Below are 23,899 nucleotides of genomic sequence, written 5' to 3'. Positions count from 1 at the left end.
AATGGTAATAACAAACATTTCGTGCAAAGGATGTGTTTAAAAATAAAAATGATCCTTTGGAGGGCAATGGAAAGATAAATGAGAAAATAGAACCAGAGAAATAAGACTACATCCACTGTAGCATATGATAGGAAGTAAATGTACTACAGATGTTGTTCCTGCATGACTTGAAGTATATTATATGTATGTTTATACTTTTATTGGTAATTTAATGAATAGAGTTCAAATTTACATTCTTATAACCTTTGTAACACCGGTAAATCTTCATCCTATGTGAAAAAGAAAATGGCAGGAACTAAGATTTGAGTCAACCTTTTATTCACAAATATGGATGGGGAATTTGAAGAAAGAGTTCTACAAGGACAAAATCAGGCTGGGGATGGAGAAGAAACCAATGTTTTCACTTACAGGAGAATCCAATACCAAGTTGTTGCATAGTCTTCAAATATTTTCATTCCAATTGTCCTTGCATCAAGTATTTTATTGACACGGCTGAATTCAAAGAAGGAAAAGATCAATTATTTTTTGATCACCACTAAACAGAAATGTTCATGTTATGATAAAAAGTGTTTTGCAAGCTGCTGTTCAAAACATTTTTATAAATCATTTATCAAAAGTCACTCTTTCCCCAGCCACAACAATATGTGAGATGTCATTTTGGTAGACTACAAAGGTGGCTATAGCTACACACACAGAGAATGTGACATTCAAGAATGGTGAACAGATCCTTTTCAATGTATATGACATGTCCTCAATATTGCAGAAACCTCACTATAAGAAATGAATTTAAATAAGATTAGCCTTTAACTTACAAAATCCATAGAGTCAAGAATAAACATCATCCTTAATTCCCTTTTCTAATCCTCTGACAGCTGTGCAGCAGGAAGGTACCATGGGGCACATCCAGAGAAGTCCACAAATCATTAGTGTCTGGTTTGATCAGTTATCAAAGAGAACACACTTAACTACAACCTGTTGCCCCTTTGCCCATGTGCCCCAGTTACAACACCCCTCCTTCCCCTAAGGTAACCACAATCCTGACTTTTATGATAATAATTCCCTAGTTTTCATTTTAGTCTTAACACTTATATAGGCATCACAGTATAATTTAATTTAGTTGTGCTTATTTTTAAATTTTTCTATCAATGGAACTGTACTTGTACTATTATTTTGTGGTTTCTTTCACAAAGCTTTATATTTGTGAAATCCATCCATGTTGCTATGACATTTTAAATATGTAGGACCTACACTATTCTACTTGGACTACTGAAGTCTTTCAAGGAACAGAAATATATTTTTGGAATATCTTTATTTTTCACCTTTAATTCAACAACTGAGCTTTGCAGTGATACTCTGTGTGTTTGTGCACACACGTGAATGGATGCACGCAGGGAATTATATTCCCCAATAACCTGAAACATCATGATACATACAGCAAGGGAAACAGTAAATTGACTTCACTGTAGTTAGTACGTAGAAATTGATATAGTTCTGAAACAGCCTTTCCTAAGACCCTCTTCCCTTTACAACATCTGGCAGTTTTATTATTTCAGTCATTTTTTTAAATAGTGATTTAAAAAGCATGTTTTTTTTTATTGTGTTGATTCAACAAATAATGTTAAGGACTTCCAATATGCTTACTGAGGTTTCATTTCTATACCTGTTAATAATGAAAGATTTAACCATTTTGAAAAACATCATTCCTCTTTCTAATTCTCTTTGGTTTCTCCTTTACCTGCTTTTCTTAATGAATATACACCAATTTCTCCAATCCACAGTGACATGTATATTTCATAATAATACATAATTCTTCCTTTATAACATTTAACCTAATGGAAGCTTTAGTCTTGTGCACGATAACAGAATGCATCCAAACTAAAAATAAAAATGTAAACAAACATACTTTGCAGCTGCCCTGAGTTCTATAGCATTTCTTGTCTTTCCACTTCCATCTTCAAATGTCGTCTTATTTCCTACTGTGAGAGTGCCATTTTTAGTAGAGAAGTCAGGGAAACATCTCTGGAGAACTGTAAAAAAATAAAATTATGGTAATCACTTTTCTACGTCTTCCTATGTGATGTTCTCCTTTTCTTAAGCTTTCTTTTACAATCAAATTTTTGCTGGATAATGTATAAATTGCTCAACATGGGTAATCGCCCATTACTTGATGATCAGGAAGGCCTTTTGATGGTTCTAAGACTGATATAGATAGAAAATTTGATCACAATCAGAAGCTACACTCTAAACTTGTTGATTATTTTGCACATGGTACATTCATCAAGCAGCCAATAAGTAAGATGCACAGCACAGGTTTTAAAAGAGTAATATTGATAACGTATCTAACATTGTAAAAGCATTTTAATAAAAAGGCTTCATTTACTTGTATGACTAAATTTACTTTTTCTTATTAAAAAAATTCTAGATATTCCTTGAGTGAAACTTTGAAAACTGGAGATTCGTGAACAGTTCCTTAAGAAAGAAGAACAAGTTCAAACTTTAGGCTATTAAGACAACTGAATTTTTATTTGTGAGGTCTTAATAATTTGTCTCCCTTCCAGCTGTCTCATTCACAGGGTTTTTGGAGGAGCTGGAAATAGAAATTCTAAAGCTATCAAAATGGTCCCCACACAAAGCGTGGACTGTCACCACAATTTCTGAGAAGTTACCTCACTGTTAAATCTTCTATGCACTTATTTTGATTAAATAGAATCCTTGTTTCTTTACCTATCTGTATTCCTAAAAATATTTCAAAACCCCAATTTTAAATGAGGAGGGAAGAGAAATCAGAAATGGATCATTATTATATTTTTTGGTACAAGAAGCATCACAGATTTGCATGGGTTTGCAGGCAGTTTAAACTTGAAAATATTAAAGCAGTTGATGTAGGGAAAGAAGAAATAGGTGTTTCCCAAGCCTTTCCTGACATTTCTGTCTTAAAATGATCTCTTGTCTACCCACACCCACCTTCTGTAGCATTTAAAACATGGCCCATTGCTTCAGTATCCTCCACATCTCTCTCTGGTTCTTCCCTGGCAAATTTGACATAGTAGCCTCCACCAGCTGCCTCTATTCCCTCTCAATCCAATCACATTCTTCCCCCATCATTACAAGGAAACTGGCTTCCCAGTGATCCCAATGGTCTCCTAATTGCCAAAACCTCCACATATCTTTTAGTCTTCATCTTGCTTGAACCCATTATCTAGTACAGTGCTTGGTATATAACGGAACTCAGCACTATTTGCTATTGAATTAACTTTTCTGTCTTTGACATGGTAGGCAACTCCTGCCTTTTGAAATGCTCTTCCTTTGGCTTACATTCCCAGATTCTCTCCTGTCCTCCCTTCAGCCTTTCTGTATTTTCTTCCCCTCTCCACTCCTTAAAGATGACTGTTTCTACCTACAAAGTCCCCTAACCTTTTTCTGGGCAATTTCATCCAGTCGGTTAGTTTCAATCACTAAATGTGCTCATTTTATATTTGGAAAGTAGAGAAAATATGAAGGAAGATACAAAACAAGACATAGTCCTACTACCCACAATGAACTCTATTAACATTTTAGATGTATTTCCTTCCTGTTTTTCTTCTACTTGAAATTTTTTTGAGAGTCATAACCATAAAATAAATTCAGCGCTTTCCCTGGTTTCTTTCTTTTAATATTACTTATTTTCTTTTATAACCTCTTAAATGAGTAAATTTTACTAGGTGCATACTATTCCATTAAGTACTATACTTAGTCCCCTATTGAGGGAATACAAGTTGATTGAAATGTTTACCATAATGTCTCCTTTACTATACTGTGAGGGACTATGCTTTATTCATTTTTGAATCCCCAGTATATAGTTTATATTGTGTGATTTAACCAATCTTTACTTGTAAGGGCAGGGATGTTTTATACTTTCATATCCATTTTATCTTCAATGACTAATGATTCATTTTTACCTTTTTGTAACATTGTTCTTGGCTACCGACACTTGTTGCTCAGGGGCTTCCTGGCAAAATGTAGTTGCTTGCAAGACCTTGCTTCAGGGTCCTCAATGACCCAAAGAAAAGGGATGGGGGGGCATGTAAGACATTGTGTTTGATGGTAGCTACTTCGATGGCACCTGACTTTCTACTCCAATAGAAAAGGATACCTTTGTACTTCAATAGAAAAAAAGAAGAAAGAAGAGAGGAATGCCCATAGTTTTGCCACCTCCAAAACACTTACTATTTTGGCATATTTCTTTGTGATCTTTTTCTTTGAATAGTTTTTTGTTGTTGTTGTTTATTTTAATTATATATGTTTGTCATTATAATGCATATAAAATTTTATTTAACATTATAGTATACATACAACACTTATATTTAATAATTCTGAAATATTCCATTTAATGAATACATCATAATTTATTTAAGTACATTCTTGTTCTTGGATATCAGAGTGTTTTATTCTTTTTTTTTATTTTTGCTTCTTCCAGATAACATTGTGCCGGACATCTTTATGTAAAAATATTCTTCTTTGTAGTTAGGATTATATTTGTTAGAAATGAAAATTAGTGATTATTTCATTTTTTAAAAAAGTTAGATAAATTTTATATAAACTTTAAATAAAATTTATAAATCTTAAAAACATAATATTGATTCATTTAGGAGATACATAAACATTTTAAATTTCAAATTATATGACAAGTGTATGTCCCACTTTCACTCCTGAGGCAACTTCTGAACAAATTCTTAGGCTGATTTCAGGCACGAGTGTACAAGATTACATCCTTGTATGCTTACATGTGCTCACAGAGCACCAAATAATCAATCTTATTAGGCTTTTAAAATCAATCTTCAATCTTTTTTTGTGTATGTTGACATAGCAAAACCCCAAAACTAACAGAGCTCCAATGGAAATATCCCTGGCTGGAGTGACAATGGGCTTTAGCTTTGGCTTCTTCCTAATTAACTCTGGGACACTAAGCCAGTCATACAACTATTCTTGGTTTCAATAGTGAAATAAGGGAACTGGATTAAATAACTGTTTGGTATATTATGAGTTCAAAGGTAAGTAAAAACCACTTACATGGTTTACTTGGAAAAATCGCTATTGGACAATCATCATCCAGTAAAACTTGTGTGAGAGTCTAAAATGGAAGGGAGAGTATGTTAGCATTTCAAAGGCTGTGTAATGACAACTTTTATTTTCAGTATAAAAACTGTGTCCTTTAAAAATTTAACTCCATAATTATCTCATTATTCCAAACTACTCTCCTAATAAGAGGGATTTTAGGATTGTCACACACCCATACTTTTTTTTGACAAACACTCTTAAATTTCCTAACTGTAATTCAAATCAATAATAAAACCAGACCCACTGAAACCAAGGCACATCTTTGAAAGCATGTATCTATGTCTTAGTCACATTCTGAATCTCTAAGTCTTGGATTTTGTTTCTGGAAAAACAGTATCTTCTCTAATTAAGAAGCCATTAATACCACTTAACATAATAAGGCTTTAGAATTCCTTTATAAGTCTCAAATCTAGATAAGGTTTGAGGGTTCTTTTTAATGAATAATTATCAAATTGGGTTTGAAAGTAAAATGCTACTTGTTACTAAGTAGCCATGGATCTTCATCACCACATTAATGAAATGGTGACGTTAATAAAATGAAATGACATTAACTCCTAGATCTTCACAGCATACACTTCATTCAAGTAGAGAATTTGTTGGTTTCGGGGAATAAAGCTAACTTACCAGACTTAACGAGTCTTTCCTAACACCCCAAACCTACAAAATGATATACTATAAATGGTATATGTATGTTTGTATGTACATGTGCATTTGTGTTTTAATGGAACAGTACCTAAGCATTTCTTAGAAGATTTGGGAGCTTGTCCATTACAAATGCTCATGTTACACTTGAGATAGAAACAAAAGTTAAATTCTTCTCTAGCTTTAAGCTTAAACCCACATACCTTTGCAGGCTTAACAAAAGTGGACTTGCAGAACTGGCTGTAGTACGTCCAATAGTTTTTGTTTGTTCTGTACGTAAATTGTATTTCCATGTAGGTTAAAAATTTTTCTGGGCACTTGGAGACACAGATCTATGAAGAAAAGGAACACAGTGGTGGGAACTGAATTGAGTTAAGCAAATCAAGGAAATATCCATAAGGTTAGATTTCTAAGTTATTCACCACTATAAAGAAACTTAGAAACTTAAATCAATTTTCTAATTTATGTAAAAAATAAAATGTCATGCACTAGTTATCACTCTCTACTCCTTGCCCTTCAGTAATGATCTGTGTTAAACAAATCAGATGTTGTACAATGATGGAACTGTTTTTAACTTCTGATTTTGAGATAATTATAGATCTACTTGCAGCTGTGAAAAATAATATATTCCACATACCTTTCACCCAGTTTCACCCAATGGTAGTAACTTGCACAATTATAGAGCAATATCACAACCAGGAAATTGATATTGTTACATCCACTAACCTTTAGATTTCACCAGGTTTACACACGCTCGTGTGTGTGTGTGTGTGTGTGTGTGTGAGCATACAGTTCTATGCAATTTTATCATGTGTAGATTAATGTCACCACTACCACAAGACAGTGATGGACTTTTAACAAATATTTTCTTATTAGTCTCTCAGTTAGTAGATAAGAGTATAATGCAAGATTAATTTTGCCTATGTAGCTTATGCATTTTCAGGGTTAGAATCTTGCTTCCTTTCCTACATATAGATAAAATAATGATTAAAAATGCTCCAGATATTGATAACTTATTCCACTAATTACTATCAGTGACAGTGAATAATCAACAACAGTTCTCAAAATATGAGTATTTATTACCGTAAGAAACTAACAAAATTAGGGCTATGTGGCAGGCAATCATTATCATAGTCATTTAACCAACACTCTGTTAAATGTGGACAGAGAGGTTACCAATGCAATCATTTTACATTAATGAACTTAGTTAGGGGGCCTATTAATGCCAAACCAGATCACTGTGCTAGCAGTCCACAGAGCCGATGTGGAATGACTGAAATCCAATTAGAAACTCCAGAGAGAAAGCAGAATCCAAGAAGATGCAGTCTGTTGACTTTGTTTTTGCTTGTAGTTAAAACAAACAAAAAACAAAAACAAAAACAAAAAACAACGATCCTATTAACCATGAAAGTTGCAGTCCTCGTTCTCTCCTCCATCTCCAGTTGTTCCTTATGAAAGCCTTCTCAGCTCTGACTTGCTCCATCTCCCTGCTGTGCTTTGGTAACCTGACTGGTCAGATTCTAGCTCAATCCACTGCTACTGAGCTGACACCTCTTTCCTGTCTGCTGGGTCATGTTTCTAGTGTCTACAAAAATTTTTGGTGTCAGGCCCACAGCTAAGGTAGGAGGTGAATAAGTAAATGGATACCTCAAACCCCACAGTTAATAATGTTTTGTAGTAGCAGCAGTCTAAATTTCTTCTGGAAGTTCTGACAAGGCAAACAACCTGTCTCTACATTCATGTCTCTGTAGGCATTTTGTCAGTTTCTCATACATACATAGGCTCTCTGTCTCTCTCATACACACACTCACACAGTTCTAGATGAAATACTGAAGTTTCACAGGTATCTTTCTACAAAAGGCGAAGAACTGTTTAGGGACGTTCAAAGCATCCAGCATGCTCATATCTTTTAGAAGAAGGCTAAGCTTATTATCAATGCAAATGTCAAAATTTCATTCTGATCGGAGCTGAGCTGAACAAACTGTTAACAAATTGGGAGATACTTTACAGACATTTAGACTTTGACAATTATAGGACTTTGAAAGGTAACTTCACTAGTTCCCCCATTGGGTACATTTAAATGGATTTTTAAAATGAACACTGAAAGTACTAATGCTTTCACAGGCCTAAATGACAGTAGGAACTACTGAGTTGGGACCATGATGAGTTCTGTATTATGTAGTATACATACATACAATGTACACTACATATTAAAAATGCTGTGTATGCAACATATACAAGAAAATAATTAAAATGGCAAAATGTAGTTTGTTAAAGAGAATCACATCAAATTTCATCCCAGACACAAATGAGCTGTTAAAAAACAATACAGTTACTGCTTTTTACTCTCCCAATCTATCAGACCAATTTTTTCACTTCAAATTGGGTGCTGATTAGTAGCAATCAACATATAATTAGCTAAAAATGAAGGTCACATTGAGGTCGGGTATCCTAATTGATCATAGTCTGTCCTTTAAATGCTTGCAAAACATGTCTGGACCACGCTGGCAGTTAACAAAAAACATAATGCATAAAAATATGGCTTGGGTCAGTAGATACACTAATGTCTGGCAGACTAAAAGCAAGTCTCCATTATTGGCAGCTAAAATATATCCTGACTCAATTCTGATTCTTTGGGTAATCACAAAGAGGCACTTTAAATGCAGCTCTTCATCATTATTTTTATATCTTCAATTCATATAGGTTTAATATTCTAATGCAAATAAGAATTTGGTGAGTAGAAGAGAGTTATACTGATGGTTAAAGCACTGCATTTACTATGAAAAAAGCATGATCTAGTAAATAATTTATAGTGTACTTAAATATAAATAACATACATACATGAGTACATAAAAAAGCATAATGTATAGGATATTTTTGTATGTATGTTTCCTCATGGAAATGATGGATGTGTATAATAGAAAATTTCCTAGACTGGGAGTAGAAAGATATTAACTAATTCATTCATTTATTGCTTCAACAAATACTTATTGATCACCTACTCTGAGCCTGTTCTAGGCACTGGGGACACAGTAGTGAACAAAATATAAAAATACTTGCCCTTAAGCTGTTTACCTTCTAGTAGAGGGAAGATGATAACAACAAATAAGTAAAATTGTTTGTTATAAAATGATAATAAGTGCTATGGAGACAAATAAAGCCACAAAGGAAGTTAGGGGATAAAAAGCAGTTGAGTGGGATTCCAGTTTTAAATGGGAACTCAAGGGGGCACCTGGGTGGCTCAGCCGGTTTAAGTGTCTGACTCTTGGACTTTTGATTTCGGCTAAGGTCATAATCTCATGGTTCATAAGATCAAGTCCCATGTCAGGCTCTGCACTGACAGCACAGAACCTTATTGGGATTCTCTCTCTCCCTCTATGCCCCTCCCCTGCTCATGCTTTGTCTTTCTCAAAATGAATAAATAAACTAAAAATAAATAAATGGGTAGTCAAGGAAAGCCTTGCTAAAAAAGTAACATGTGAGTCTTGAAGAATAGTGATCAAGCCATAGTCATTTGGAGAAAGAGTACTCTAGGCAGGGAGAACAGCAAAGTCTAAGGCTCTAAGGCAGGAGCATTCCTGGATCCTTCAGAGACAACATACTAGCTGTATGACCCGAGTGTAGTGAGCAGAGGGATAGTAACAGCATATGTAGTCAAGAGTTGGACAGAGAGTGAAGGGTCCTGTAAGGCCATTGTTAAGACTTTGCTGTTAATCTCAGTAACTTGAGAAGCTATGGGGACGAGGACTGAACAAAGGAGAGATATAAATGTGAGATATTTAATAGGATCACATTGGCTTCTGGGTAGAAAAGACACTGTAAGGGGTTGAAAGTGGGGTAAGGATAGAGGCAGAGAGACCAGTCAGGAGGTCATAGCACTAATCTAAAGAGATAATGGTTCTTTGAAAAAAGGAAGAGATAGTAAAAAGTAGTTTGGTCCAGGGTATATTTTGAATGGAGACCAGAAGAATTAGCTGACTGTTCACACATGAGTGTAAGAGGAAAAGAGAAAATCAAGGATGATACCATGGTATTTGGAGGTGGCCTTAACTGAAACAGCGACGATTGTTGGGATTGGAGAAAAGATTTAAGGATGAAGTCAGAGATTAGGAATTGAGTTTGGACATATTAAATTTGAGATGTCAACTAAATATCCATGTAGAGACATTGCACAGGTGATTGCATATCAGGATCAGGAGTTCAGAGAGCAGACTTTTCTGGACATGTAAACTAGCGAGGGCAGCATGCAGATGATGTTAAAAACAAAGAATTGGTGAATGAGATCACCAAGGGAGTAAATGTAGATTTTCAAAATGGCCAAGTTTAGTGATAGGAGAGAACCCCAATGTTTATACAATGTTGGAAAGATGAATAAAAACCAGCAAAGGAGACTAACAAGGAATAGCCAGAGAGTTGGGAGGAAACAAAGAAGAATAATGTGCCCTGGAAGCCAAGTCAGGAAAATGTTTGAAGGAGGAGGGCTTGAATAAACAATGCTGTTCGATCAATTGCATGTGGAATGAGAATTAGCCATTAGTTTAATAATATGGAGGTCAATGGTATCATTTGGAGGCAATTAGAGTAGGAGTAAAAGCCTGAATGAGAATGAGAAGAGAGGATTTAGACACACTGAATATAGACTACTCTTTTGAAGACTTGCAAAAAAGAGGTACAGAGATATGGAGCAGTATCTGGAAGGGGGTGTGGGATCAAGGAGATGATTTAGTAGAGAAGGAACAATGGTAATAAAAAAAAAACCCACAAAATTTCTGCAATGATGTGCTTGAGTATGTGAAAGCAGGTGAGATATAATGCATAAATGGATAGGCTGACTTTAGGAGGGCAGGCAGTTCATACACAGTGAGACAAAGAAAAGCAGAACAAATATATGAACATAAATGACACTTGATAGGCAAGAGGATGTTACTGCAGGAGCTTTTAAAAGTTGTCTTCTGAATGCCTGTACTTTTTCAGTGAAGTAGGAAGGAAAGTCGGAGGCTGACAAGGAGATTGGGAAGGAGTTCTTAGGTGTTGGAGGTAAGAAGAGAAGGTATGGAAACGTTTTCTAGAAGAGAAGACTAGAAAACAGATAAGGGGTCTGTAGTGTGGTTGTGAGACAGCACTGAGGGACACTGAGGTTAGTAGTTCTGAGTCTAAAGGACAGTTATGTGTATTTTCTCCAAGAACTCACAGCTGCCTGAGTTCAGGCATAGAATAATAGGCAGAGAGCCACATTTAGGTAGGGATGAAGTTCTGCCAGGAAAGAACAGCTAAGTGGGAGGAGGGCATAGAAATTGAGGGTTTTTATAAGGGAGTGAATTTAAAGAGGGACCTTGAAATCTAAGTCAGACAAAGAAAGAAATGCAAACATGAGGGAACTGAGGGATGCTGTGAAGAGGTTAGCATTAGGGGTTTGTAGGTCCTGGTGAGTTACAATTATGGGAGTTGGAATGTGAGAGGATGTCTGAAATTGATATTACAACAGTGGCGAGTACTGGTACTGACATGGTCAAGGATTTGGCCTTGGGAGTGGGTGGCTATGGTAGAAAACCAAGTCTTGTGGTAGAGGTAGTCACAGAACTAAGATGTCAATATCTCAAGTTGGCTTTAGTCTCAGTGGTAAATAAGAGATCAAAAGTCTGAGAGAGACATGAGGAAGAAAGAAAGCAAACAGATTTACTAACTAGATCAGGGAAGATCTTTGGCAATGGTTTACTGGCACATGGAGCAAAGCAGCAGCAAATAGGTTAAAAGCCTATTATGTTTTTGAGGCAGTTGTGCTGCTACAGAATTCATGAGCTAACCTGAAAAGTCCTTTGACTGTTAAAATAATCTTTGAGTTGCTGAATTTACACAACATGAAGGGAGCTTTAGAGCTCTATGCATCCCCCCCCCCCAGCAGATATCTCCAATGCTCAGTAGTGATGTGGTCTGAAGCTAGCAGATAGGAAATAACCCCACAGTTGGTTGAGTAAAGGACTTATAGGATGAAATGGAAAATATAATCCAGGTCAAATAAAGCACCATTCTCCAGTGCCATGCACTACAGACCACTATGTGTTTATCACCCTTCCCTTTCTGAATGGGAGTTTGTATTCTAATTATCCTAGTCCCATTCCCCATTGTTCATTTAGTGGAAAGACCTGATAGACAATGTATCACCCATAGATCCTGAACTTTGGGTTAAAGACAGTACTACATGGGACACTGGGTTGTCTCCCTTGGAAAGAAGAAAGGTATTCTGGAGGACAGATGGACAGACTATGGAAGACACAACTAAATGCCCACTGAAGTCTGTGCCTCACCCCCTAACTGCATTACTTTAGTCCTTCTTTCTTGCATGCATGTGTGAACATATAAAACTAATATATATGTTGTATGAGTAGAATTTCAATATGTGACACTTCTAATCCAAGGCTTTTAAGAGCAGAGATGCTTTATTCATCTTCTATTTCCTTCTGGCAGGTGGATACAGATGATGAGAAGGACTTAAGACAGAGCCACCAGATGAAAGAAGCCTAGAGAAGAGTTGCCTACTGACCATAAACACTAGCCTTAAACTGTTATATGATCAACAATAAACTTTATTGTGTTAAGTCACTGAAAAACTTGAGTTTATTAGTTATAGTAGCTAGCTTTTCTCTTCCTAATACTGGTCTGGAAAAAAATACCACTTCTGGGGGTAGGTGGTTGGACAAAATCAAAGAGGTTCCTTAGCGATGCTACATTTTGATTTTATATGAGTAAACACAAGCTCATGCTTAGGTCTTCCCACCTTCCATAAATTCATCATTAACCACACACACACAGAATTCAAACGGAATTCAGGTGGAATTTCTAACATTCAAGGTATTTTTTGTCTTACCTGTGTGGTAGGGCACTGTAGGTTTATCACCACGGAGGGACTGGTACAGCTTAATAAGTTAAAGTAAAACAATATGGTCTTGTTCCTGTTAAGAAAACAACATAAAATAATCGTTTTAGTGACTGTGGAATGTGCCATATCATTTCAGATCCTAAATACTTTTAATATAATGACCTTTAAAAATTGGCTTCATTTTCTCTAGGCAGCTACAATATAGTTCCCAACTCCCCTTTAAACTGCCTAACATTTAAAGCTCCTTTTTGTAATAGTAAAAAGTTAAAATAATCAAACTGTGCATTAATAGCAGATTGATTAAATAAAGAATTCTACATACACAAAGGAGATTTCATTGTCATTGAACATAAAGTTGAGGGGTGCCTGGGTGGCTCAGTCAGTCAAGCCAAATCTTGATTTTGGCTCAAGTCATGATCTTACAGTTCATGGTTTCAAGCCCTGTGTCAGGCTCTGAGCCTGCTTGGGATCCTCTCTCCCCCTCTCCCTCCCTCTCCCTCCCTCTCCCCCCTCTCCCCCCTCTCCTCCCCTTTCCCTCCCTCTCCCCTCCTCCCCGGCTTGCATGTTTCCCCGCTTGAAAATAAATAAATAAACTTTAAAAAAAAAGAAAAAAAGAAAATAATGTTGAAGAAAATGTTTAATGGATAAATTCACAATACATTAATTTTAGGAAGCAGGTTACTCTGCCATTTGGCAACTCATGGTTCTCTTTTGAATCTCAATTTCATCTGTATAATTAGGATAATACCAGCCCTACCTACTTCACAGAAGTGTTGAAAGGAGATAAAATAATATATTGTGGACTCATGACAAGTGGTTGTCCAACTTTAGTATGTATCTCTAAATCTTGGGAGTGTTTGTTGAAAATTGTGATTCCTGACCCCTTCTCTACCTTTGAGAGCCCAAATATTAGCATAAGAGGCCTAGGAATTCACATTTTTTTCCTTTTTCTCACCAGCAGATTCAGACACAGGTGGTCTATAAGCCATACCTTGAGAGAACACAGCCCTAAACATTCAATGTCCCAACACCTTGTCAAGTCCCCAATTAATTAATGTGACTACATGCATAGCAGAAAATGTATAAAAGAGTGTTGAGTAATACTTTTCCTACTGACTCAGAATCACCAAATAGGACCCAAAGGTAAGAATAAAGAAAGCTCTCCACAAAAATTTCTGGCTAGACTCCTGCATCACTTCTACAGTCTTCCTGCCCTGGTCTATGTAAGCAAAAAGGTGGGGGTAGGGAAGTAGACTAGAGATAGTTGTATTGGTAAGACAATGATCACAATTTAGAGGATTTTCCATCTCCTCCTCATTGAAGTTGTGAATTGTTTTTTTCCCAATTCCAAATTACAGAGGGCTCTGAGAATCACTCATAAAGACTGAGGGTACCTGTAGGAAGAGCAGATCAGCATGTCATTTTCCAACTGTATACCTCTTCTGTGGCAGACTTATTCATCAGTCTTCTGTGCCCATTTTGGGAATGAGAAATGAGACCCAACAAGACCACAAGAGGGTTAAAAAAAAAACCCAATGGGGGCAGCATTGAAGCAGCCTATTATAGGAGGATATGGAATCAAGTAAATGGGCTTGCACCTCCCTGGTGATACCTCATCTGCCATCAAGAGACAGGAGGTGAGTCACCAGGGATAGAGCTGAAAGGGTTTGGATACAGGCAAGCCAAAGCTGATCTCTCAAATGAAAGGACTATTTAGTAAGGATTTTCCCAGAGAATTTCTCCTTGTATACCATGAGAGAGCCAATTTTTGGATGCTTCCCCTAAAGAGGGTGTTGATGGCTAGTTAATTATGTTTTAGCTGTAGTAGCAACAACCACATAGGACTAGGGCAGTGGCCAGACACTCCTTCTCCTTCCAGCCCTCACAACACAAAGAAAGAACTAGAACCAGAAGAGAGGGAAAAGAAGGAAGATAGCAAACCAGGCCCTCTCTTCCTGTCTCAATTCCCTTGCAGGGTTCAAACTTGAACTAGGGGATTGGAAAAAATGAGATTCAAATATTAAACTGGACTACACTGAACTCTACAACAATAGTAAGGGCCTGGAAAGATATGGAATCTACTCGAGATGTCAAAGAAGAAAGACTTGAAAGAACTTTGTTAAGGGCAGTGATGGGGGAAAAATAAACCAATTTCATGTTTGTAATCCTATCAAGTTCAGATGACTCAAGAATATGGCCATAAATTTATACACAGTATTCACAAAACTACTTCATGATTCCCTAAGAGCCAGCTTTGCTCTTTCAGCACTCAAACAACCTTACCACCCACAGTCTTGTGGTACATGTGATTCAAATTTGTACCTAAGCAAATGAATCAATTATTGCAGGTCATGGATCACTGGAGTTCCATGGGAATAGTTAAAACTATGAATTGTAAATCACTAGGTGTCAAGTGTCTCCCATAGGTAAAATTGATTTATAAACTGCAAAATGCTACATAAACTCAAGTTATTCACCAGATTATGCTATTGTCAAGGGTAAGGTTTATACCTTATTTACCTTTATATTCCTATCTTGGCAACACTTAACCTAGTACTTGGCCCATTCCAGATATTTACTAAATGTTGTAGAATGAGAACAATTCGAGAATAAGTAATTGTCATTTAATCTTAGAGTCCTCCTTAGTTTTCCAGCACAAATCTATAGTCACTCTATCAGTGTATCTGATATCCTTAAACTTCAGTGAACCTCAGATTCCTCAGGTACAGAGTAGATGATGGTGGTTGCAGCTGAACAATTCTGTGGGAGTGACTGAGGAAGTAACTATTTAACTTAAATTATATTTCCACCAAAAAACAACAAAATATCATCAACTGAAAACTACTAATTCAAGACGATATACCATGCACTTAAGCCTATCTCTCCTATTTCCTGAGACTCATAGAAATAAAAGAATGAAATTTTTAAAAAGTAATAAACCTCAGGGCACCTGGGTGGCTCAGGTATTGGTTAAGTGTCCGACTTCAGCTCAGGTCATGATATTAGAACTTGGCAGTTCGAGCCCCACATTGGGCTGTGTGCTAACAGTTCAGAGCCTGGAGCCTCCTTTGGTTCTGTGTCTTCCTCTCTCTCTCTGTCCCTCCTCTGCTCATACTCTCTTTCTCTCTCTCTCTCTCTCTCTCTCTCTCTCAAAAATAAATAAACATTAAAAAAATTTTAATAAAATTAAATTTAAAAAGTTATAAACCTCACCATGCAAGCTAAGGGTAGGAAAAACAGGATCTATTCACAATTGCATAAAGGAGTTCAACAATTTTTGGAAGAAGGAAAACATATGAGAGTGTGTTGAGTAATGAATGCACCACACCAGGGCATAGAAGAATGGGATACAATTTGCATGTTAGAAATCATGAGATGCTGATGGTGCTTGGGTGGCTCAGTAGGTTAAGGATCTGACTCTTGATTTCAGCTTGGATCATGATCTCCTGGTTCATGAGATTGAGTCCCACATTGGGCTCTGTGCTGACAGCACAGAGTCTGCTTGGGATTCCCTCTCCCTCTCTCTTCTCTGCCCCTCCCTGCTCACATGCATGCTTTCTCTCAAAATAAATAAACTTAAAAAAAAAAGAAAGAAAGAAATCATAAGATATTGGATTCAGAATTGATAGTGAAAAATGTGGCTGAAAACAAGATTAATTGAAGGTTTATATACAGATTTACAATGCAAATCATCACCTTTCTGCTTCTCCCATACCCCTGCACTTGGAATTCCAATGTCCAGGAAAAATAGACAAAACCGAGGCCTCTTTTGTGGAACCTTCTGGGGTTAGCAAGGACTTGTATGGGATTTGGTGCCCCAGCCTACAAGCCTTCATATTCTGGCATTTTGAAAGCCTATGCTTGACAGCCAGCTTCCCATCATTTTATGCTGTAGTGAAATCAGAAAGCAAACATGGCCCCCTCACCCTAAATAGGACAGAGGTCTCCCAGGAAAACTGACCTACTAATGTAGCCATGGAATGAATTCACACAAGCAACTTAGGTCTTTCTTTAGTAATATTGGATGATCAAGTAGAATCAGAAAAGTAAGGAGAAATCAGAATATGAAAGAAAAAGACTAAAGTAAACAAAACTGATGCTGGATGAAATCAAATAATTTAGGGCATAGGATGGACATTAAAAAAAAATCCAGTATTTTCAAAATAATTCAAGCAGATTGTCCATTAAATAAAAACACTATGTCATTACAAAGGAATAATTAGAGAATAAGATGGTTTTTAAAGATTAAAAATATGAGGAAGATGGAAGAGGAGGAGGACCCCAAGCTCAGCTTATCCCATGGATACCTTATTCCATGGATATCTTTAGCAAATACTTGGTCTGACTCAACTCAAGTGCAAGTAGGCCACAAACTGGCCCATTAATATAGGGACCAAACACTGCCCCAAAAAAGGAAAGAGCCACTGTGGATGACTCAATTAAAGGCAAATGCAGCACAGCCACAAGAGTAGGGCACACACAACATACATAAGAGACATTCCTAAGGTGCCAGATTCTGGTGAACAGGCGACATTGCAGTACAGGCCACTATAGGACGTCTTCTTCATACAGCCATTACTTTCAAGAGAAGAAAACATAGCAGAGATTCCTAACACACAGAAACAGACATAGAGTGTTACACAAAATGAGGAGACAGAGGAGTTTGTCTTAAATAAAAGAACAGGACAAAATCACAGCAAGAGAGCTAAGTGTAATGGAGGTAAGTAATAGATATGCCTGATAGAGAATTTAAAGTAATAGTCACAAAAATACTCAATGGATTTGAGAAAGGAATGGAGGACTTCAGTGAGACCCTCAACAAAGGGATAGAAAACATTAAAAAGAACCAATCAGAGATGAAGAAACAATAACTAAAATTAAAAATACACTAAATGTAATGAATAGTAGACTAGAGGAAGCAGAGAAACAGATTAGTGATCCCAAGGACAGAGTAATGGAAAGCAATCAAGCTGAACAGGAGAAACAAAAAAATAATAATAAAATTTTAAAAAATAATAATAATACAAAATGAAAATAGACTGAAGGACCTCAATGACACCATCAAGTGTACTAACATTTGAATTATGCAGATCCCAGAAAGAGAAGAGAGAACAAAGGGGGGAGAAAATTTGAGGAAATAGTAGCTGAAAACTTCCCAAATCTGGGAAGGAACTAGAAATCCAGATCTTAGAGGCACAGAAAGCTCTCAACAAAATCAATCCAGGAAGGTCCACATCAAGGCACACAGCAATTAAGTTGGTAAAAAAAAAAAAAAAAACTAGTGAAAAAGAGAGAATTTTAAAAGTAGCAAAAGAAAATAAAACAGTTGCATACAAGGGACACAAGAAAGCTATCAGCTTATTTTTTCAGCAGAAACTTTGCAAGACAGAAGGGTGTGGCATGATATATTCAAAGTACTAAAAGAAAAAAACCTCCATCCAACAAGGCTATCATTCAGAATACAAGGAGAGATAAAGAGTTTCCCAGATAAACAAAAGTTAATGGAACTCAGTCTTTCATTTAAACCAGCCCTACAAGAAATGTTAAAGGGGACTCTTTGAGTGGAAAGAAAAGACCATAAGCAGGAATAAAAAATGTAGGAAGCACAAAAGCAGTAAAATTAAGTACATCTATAAAAATCAGTCAAGGGATTCACAAAATGAAAGGATTTAAAGTATCACATCATACACCTAAAACATGGGGAGGAGAGGAGGAAAGAATGGGTATACATTTCAGTGACCATCAACTTAGTACAGACTGTTAGAAGGATAAGACGTTATATGCAGAGGCACCTGGGTGGCTCAGTTGGTTAGATGTTGGACTCTTGATTTTGGCTCAGGTCACGATCTCTTGGTTCAGGATTTCAAGTCCTGCATCAGGCTCTGCACTATCAATGGAGCCTGTTTGGCATTTTCTCTCTCTACCCTACCCCACCACTCCCCTGCTTGCACACACTCTCTCTTTCCCTTAAAATGAATAAACTTTAAAAAAAGATGTTATACACAAACCTAATGGTAACCAGAAATCAAAAACTAGCAACAAATATGCAAAAATAAGGAGAAAGGAATCCAAGCCAATCATCTAAAGAAAGCTAACAAACTGTGAGAGAGGAGAGCAAGATAAGTAACAAAGAAGAGCTACAAACCCTCCTCTCCCATAAAATAACAGGAAAATGGCAATACATACCTATCAATAATTACTTTGAGTATAAATGGACTAAACACTCGAATCAAAAGACACTGTGTGATAGAATGGATAAAAAAACAAGACCCATCCATATGCTGCCTATAGGACACTCATTTCAGACCTAACGACAGATGCAGATTGAAAATGAAGGATAAAAAAAGCAATTATCAGGAAAATGGAAGTAAAAAGAAAACCAGGGTAGCAATACTTATATCGGACAAAATAAACTTTCTAACAAAGACTGTAAAAAGAGTCAAAGAAGGTCAGTAGATAATGATAAAGGGAAACATCTGAGAAGATATTACAATTATAAATATTTATGCACCAACACAAAAGCACCCAAATACATAAAACAGCTAATAACAAATATAAAGGAAACGATCAATAGTAACACAATAATGGTAGGAGACTTTAACACCTCACTTACATCAATGGATAGATTATCCAAACAAAATCAACAAGGAGACAGTGGCTTTGAATGACAAATGGACTAGATGAATCTAAAAGATGTATCAGAACATTCTATCCTAAAATAGCAGAATACACATTCTTTTGAAGTGCACATGGAACATTCTCCAGAATAGATCACATATTAGTCCACAAAACAAGCCTCAACAAATTCAAAAAGAAGGAAGTCATACCATGCATCTTTTCTGACCACAATGCTATGAACTAGAAATCAACCACAAAAAAAAATCTGAAAAGAACACAAATTCATGGAGGCTAAATAACATACTACTAAACAATGAATGGGTCAACCAAGAAATCAAAGAGGAGATAAATGAAAGTGAAAACACAATGGTTCAAAATCTTTGGGATCCAGCAAAAGCTGTTCTAGGAGGGAAGTTTATAGCAATACAGGACGACATCAAAAAGCAAGAAAAATCTTAAATAAGCAACCAAACCTTATACCTAAAGGAGCTAGAAAAAAAAAAAAAACAGTAGAAGGAAAATAAAAAGAATAAAGATTAGAGCATAAATAAATGAAATAGAAAGTTAAAAAAAATTGAACAGATCAATGAAACCAGAAGCTGGCTCTTTGAAAAGATCAACAAAATTTATAAATTTTAGCCAGACTCAGAGAGAGCAAGAGTGAGAGCACATGTGTGAAAGAGGAATCAAAGAAAATCATAAATGAAAGAGGAGAAATAACTGATACCACAGAAGTATAAAGCATTACAAGAGAATATTATGAAAAAACATATATCAACAAATTGGACAACCTCAAAGAATTGGATAAATTCCTAGAAACCTATAATTTCCTAAAACTGAATCCAGAACAAATAGAAAATATCAATAGACTAATTATCAGCAATGAACTTGAATAAGTAATCAAAAAACTCCAAAAAAGCAAAAGTCCAGGACCAGATAGCTTCACAGGTGAATTCTACCAAACATGTAAAGAATGGTTAACACTTGTTCTTCTCAAACTATTAAAAAAAAAAAAATAGAAAAGGAAGAAAATCTTCCAAATTTAGTCTATGAGGCTAGCATTACCCTGAAACCAAAACCAGCAAGGACACTATAAAAAAAGAGAACTATGGGGAAGCTTGGGTGGCTCAGACAATTAAGCATCCAACTTTTGACTTTGGCTCAGGTCATGATCTCACAGTTCATGAGTTTGAGTCCCATGTTGGACTTTCTACTTACAATGCACAGCCTGCTTGGGATCCTTTCTCTCTCTCTCTCTCTCTCTCTCTGGCCCTCACTTTCTCTCTCTCTCTCTCTCAAAAGTAAATATTAAAAAAAGAGAACTATGGGTCAATATCTCTGATGAAGACAGATACAAAAATCCTCCACAAAATACTAGCAAATGGAATCCAACAATACATTAAAAAAATCATTCACCACGACGAAGTGGGTTTTTTTTTCCTGGGATACAAAGGTGGTCCAATATTTGCAAATTAATCAACATTACACATCACACAAACAAGACAAAGGATAAAAACCATATGATCATTTCAATAGATGCAGAAAAAGCATTAGACAAAGTACAACAACCACTCATGATAAAAACCCTCAAAAAGTAGGTTTAGAGTGAACATACCTCAACATAATAAAGACCCTAAATGAAAATCCCACAGCTAATAATTATGTTTAATGCTGAAAAACTGAGCTTTTCCCCTAAGAATCAGGAACAAAACAAGAATGTCCACTCTCACCACTTTTATTCAACATACTACTAGAAGTCTTAACACAGCAATCAGATAAGAAAAAAGAAATGTAAGCCCTCCAAATTGATAAGGAAGAAGTAAAAGTTTCACTATTTGCAGATGATATGATACAATATATAGAAAACCCTAAGGACTCCACCAAAAAAAATACCAGAAATGAATAAATGAATTCATTCACTGAACTAATGAATTCAGTAAAGTTGCAGGATACAAAATCAATATATAGATTTTGTTGCATTTCTATACATGAATGATGAAATGGCAGAAATAGAAATTAAGGAAACAATCTTATTTACCATTGTGCCAAAAATACTACCTAGGAATAAACATAATCAAGTAGGTGAAAGACCTGTACTCTGAAAATTATAAAACACTGATGAAAGAAATTGAAGATGACACAAATAAATGGAAAGATATTCCATGCTCATGGATTGGGAGAATGAATATTGTTAAAATGTCCAAACTACCCAAAGCGATCTACACATTTAATGCATTCCTGATCAAATGATCAACAGCATTTTTCACAGAACTGGAACAAACGTTCCTAAAATCATATGGAAACACAAAACACCCCCAAATAGCCAAAGTGATCTTTAAAAAGAACAAAAATGGAGGTATCCCAGATTTCAAGATATACTACAAAGCTATAATAATCAGGGGCACCTGGGTGGCTCAGTCGGTTGAGTATACAACTCTTAATTTTGGCTTACGTCATGACCTCAGTTTGTGAGATCGAGTCCTGTGTCAGCCTCTGTGCTGACAGTGCAAAGCCTGCTTGGGATTCCCTCTTTCCCTCTCTATCTTCCCCTCCCCTGCACATGCTCTTTGTCTCTCTCAAAACACATAAACATTTTTTTTTTAAACTATAGTAATCAAAACAATATGGGACTGGCACAAAAATAGACACATAGATCAATGGAACAGAATAGAGACCCCAGAAATAAACCCGTGATTATACGGTCATATAATCTTTGAAAATGGAGGCAAGAGTGTACAATGGGAAAAAAAATCTCTTTAACAAATGGTGTTGGGAAAACAGGACAGCTAAATGCACTAGAACAAAACCAGACCACTGGTTTACTCCATACGCAAAAATAAACTCAAAATGGATTAAGAATCTAAATGTAAGACCCAAAATCATAAAAATCCTAGAAGTGAACAAATGCAGTAATTTCTCTGATGTTGGCTGTAGCAACATTTTTCTGGATCTGTCTTCTGAGGCAAGGGAAACAAAAGCAAAAATAAACTACGAGGACTACATCCAAATAAAAACCTTATGCACACCAAAGGAAACAATCAACAAAACTAAGACATCCTACTGAATGGGAGAAGATATTTACAAATGACATATCTAATAAAAGATTAGCATACAAAATATATAATGATCTTATACAACTCAATACTCAGAAGACAAATAATCCAATTAAAAAATAGTCAGAAGAGGGGCACCTGAGTGGTTCAGTCAGTTGAGAGTCCAACTTCAGCTCAGATTATGATCTCATGGTTTGTGAGTTCGAGCCCCATGTTGGGCTCTGTGCTGACAGCTCAGAGCCTGGAGCCTGCTTGGGATTCTGTGCCTCCCTCTCTCTGCCCCTCCGCTACTGCCCCCCCCCATTCACACCCTCTCTCAGTCTCTCAAAAATGAATAAACGTTAAAAAAAATTTTTTTAAAGGGCAGAAGGCATGAACAGACATATCTCTGAAGACATACAGATGGTCAACAGACACATAAAAGGATGCCCAACACTGCTTATCATCAGGAAAATGCAAATCAAAACTACAACGAGATATCACCTCACACCTGTCAGAATGACTAAAATCAAAAACATAAGAAAAAAAACAGTGTTGAGCAGGATTTGCAGAAAAGGGAACCCTTATGCACTGTTGGTGGGAATGTGTACTAGTACAGCCACTGAGGAAAACAGTATGGAGTTTCCTCAAAAAATTCAAAATACCATATGATTACCATATGATCCAGTAATTCCACTAATGGGTGTTTACCCAAATAATAGAAAAACACAATTTAAAAATATATATATACCCCTGTGTTAACTGAAGCATTATTTATAATAGCCAAGATCTGGAAACAGCCCAGTGGGATCATACATACCATGTACACACACACACACACACACACACACACACACACACAAACACAGACATAAATACATACACAGTGGCACACACACACACACACACACACACACACAAACATAATGGAATATTACTCAGCCATAAAAAAGAATGAAAGAATAAAAAAGAATGAAATCTTGCCAGTTGCAATGACATTAATGGATCTAGATGGTATAATGCTAAGTGATATGAGTCAAAGAAAGACAGATATTATATAATATTTCACTCATATGTGCAATTTAAAAAACAAAACAATTGAACAAAGGAAAAAGGGAAAATGCAAAAACAGACTCTTAATTATACAGAATAAACTGATGGTAACCAGAGGGTAGGTAAGGGGGTGGGGTGGGGAAGGGTAAAATAGGTAAAGGGGATTAAAAATCACACTTATCATCGTGAACACTTAATAATGAATAGAATTGTTGAATCACTACACTGTATACTAAAACATTGTATATTAAGTATACTGACATTAAAATAAAATTTAAAAATAAAATGTAATGAGGAATGGACTGACAGACTTCTAGCATGACAGAATGCAGAGCTCCATAGTTCCATTCACTAGCAAAACTGTATACATTAAAAAACTGTTTTTATCATAAATATGCATTTTTTTGTTTTTAGAAATTTTAAAATAACTTTCCTATTATCAATGCTACTTTAATGTTTAAATTGACAAATCACAAGGTATATATTTGCTTCAAGACAATAAATGCTAAATATTATCAGAACAAACCAATGATGTTTTCTGACAAGCAAATATTTCAAAAGTCATTACAATAGCCATAGT

At 36.0% G+C, this 23,899-nt stretch overlaps 1 protein-coding gene across 4 annotated transcripts in view; it reads right to left on the bottom strand.

Moving 5' to 3' along the window:
* The window catches only part of SLC44A5 (solute carrier family 44 member 5), a 314,929-nt gene that overhangs the window by 43,435 nt on the left and 247,595 nt on the right, over window positions 1–23,899 (bottom strand). For all 4 annotated transcript variants that reach the window (XM_049616997.1, XM_049616996.1, XM_049616995.1 and 1 more), the window contains 5 exons: window positions 12,605–12,689; window positions 5,943–6,071; window positions 5,050–5,110; window positions 1,904–2,027; window positions 409–492 (listed from right to left, as the gene is read on the bottom strand). In XM_049616997.1, coding sequence (XP_049472954.1) covers window positions 409–492; window positions 1,904–2,027; window positions 5,050–5,110; window positions 5,943–6,071; window positions 12,605–12,689 — 483 coding nt within the window. The remainder of the gene's footprint in view (window positions 1–408; window positions 493–1,903; window positions 2,028–5,049; window positions 5,111–5,942; window positions 6,072–12,604; window positions 12,690–23,899) is intronic.

The sequence above is a fragment of the Panthera uncia genome, assembly GCF_023721935.1.
Source record: "Panthera uncia isolate 11264 chromosome C1 unlocalized genomic scaffold, Puncia_PCG_1.0 HiC_scaffold_4, whole genome shotgun sequence".
In the NCBI taxonomy this organism is placed as follows: Eukaryota; Metazoa; Chordata; class Mammalia; order Carnivora; family Felidae; genus Panthera; species Panthera uncia.
Note: the sequence above shows the minus strand (reverse complement) of the source record. Positions and strands in the feature narration are given on the sequence as shown.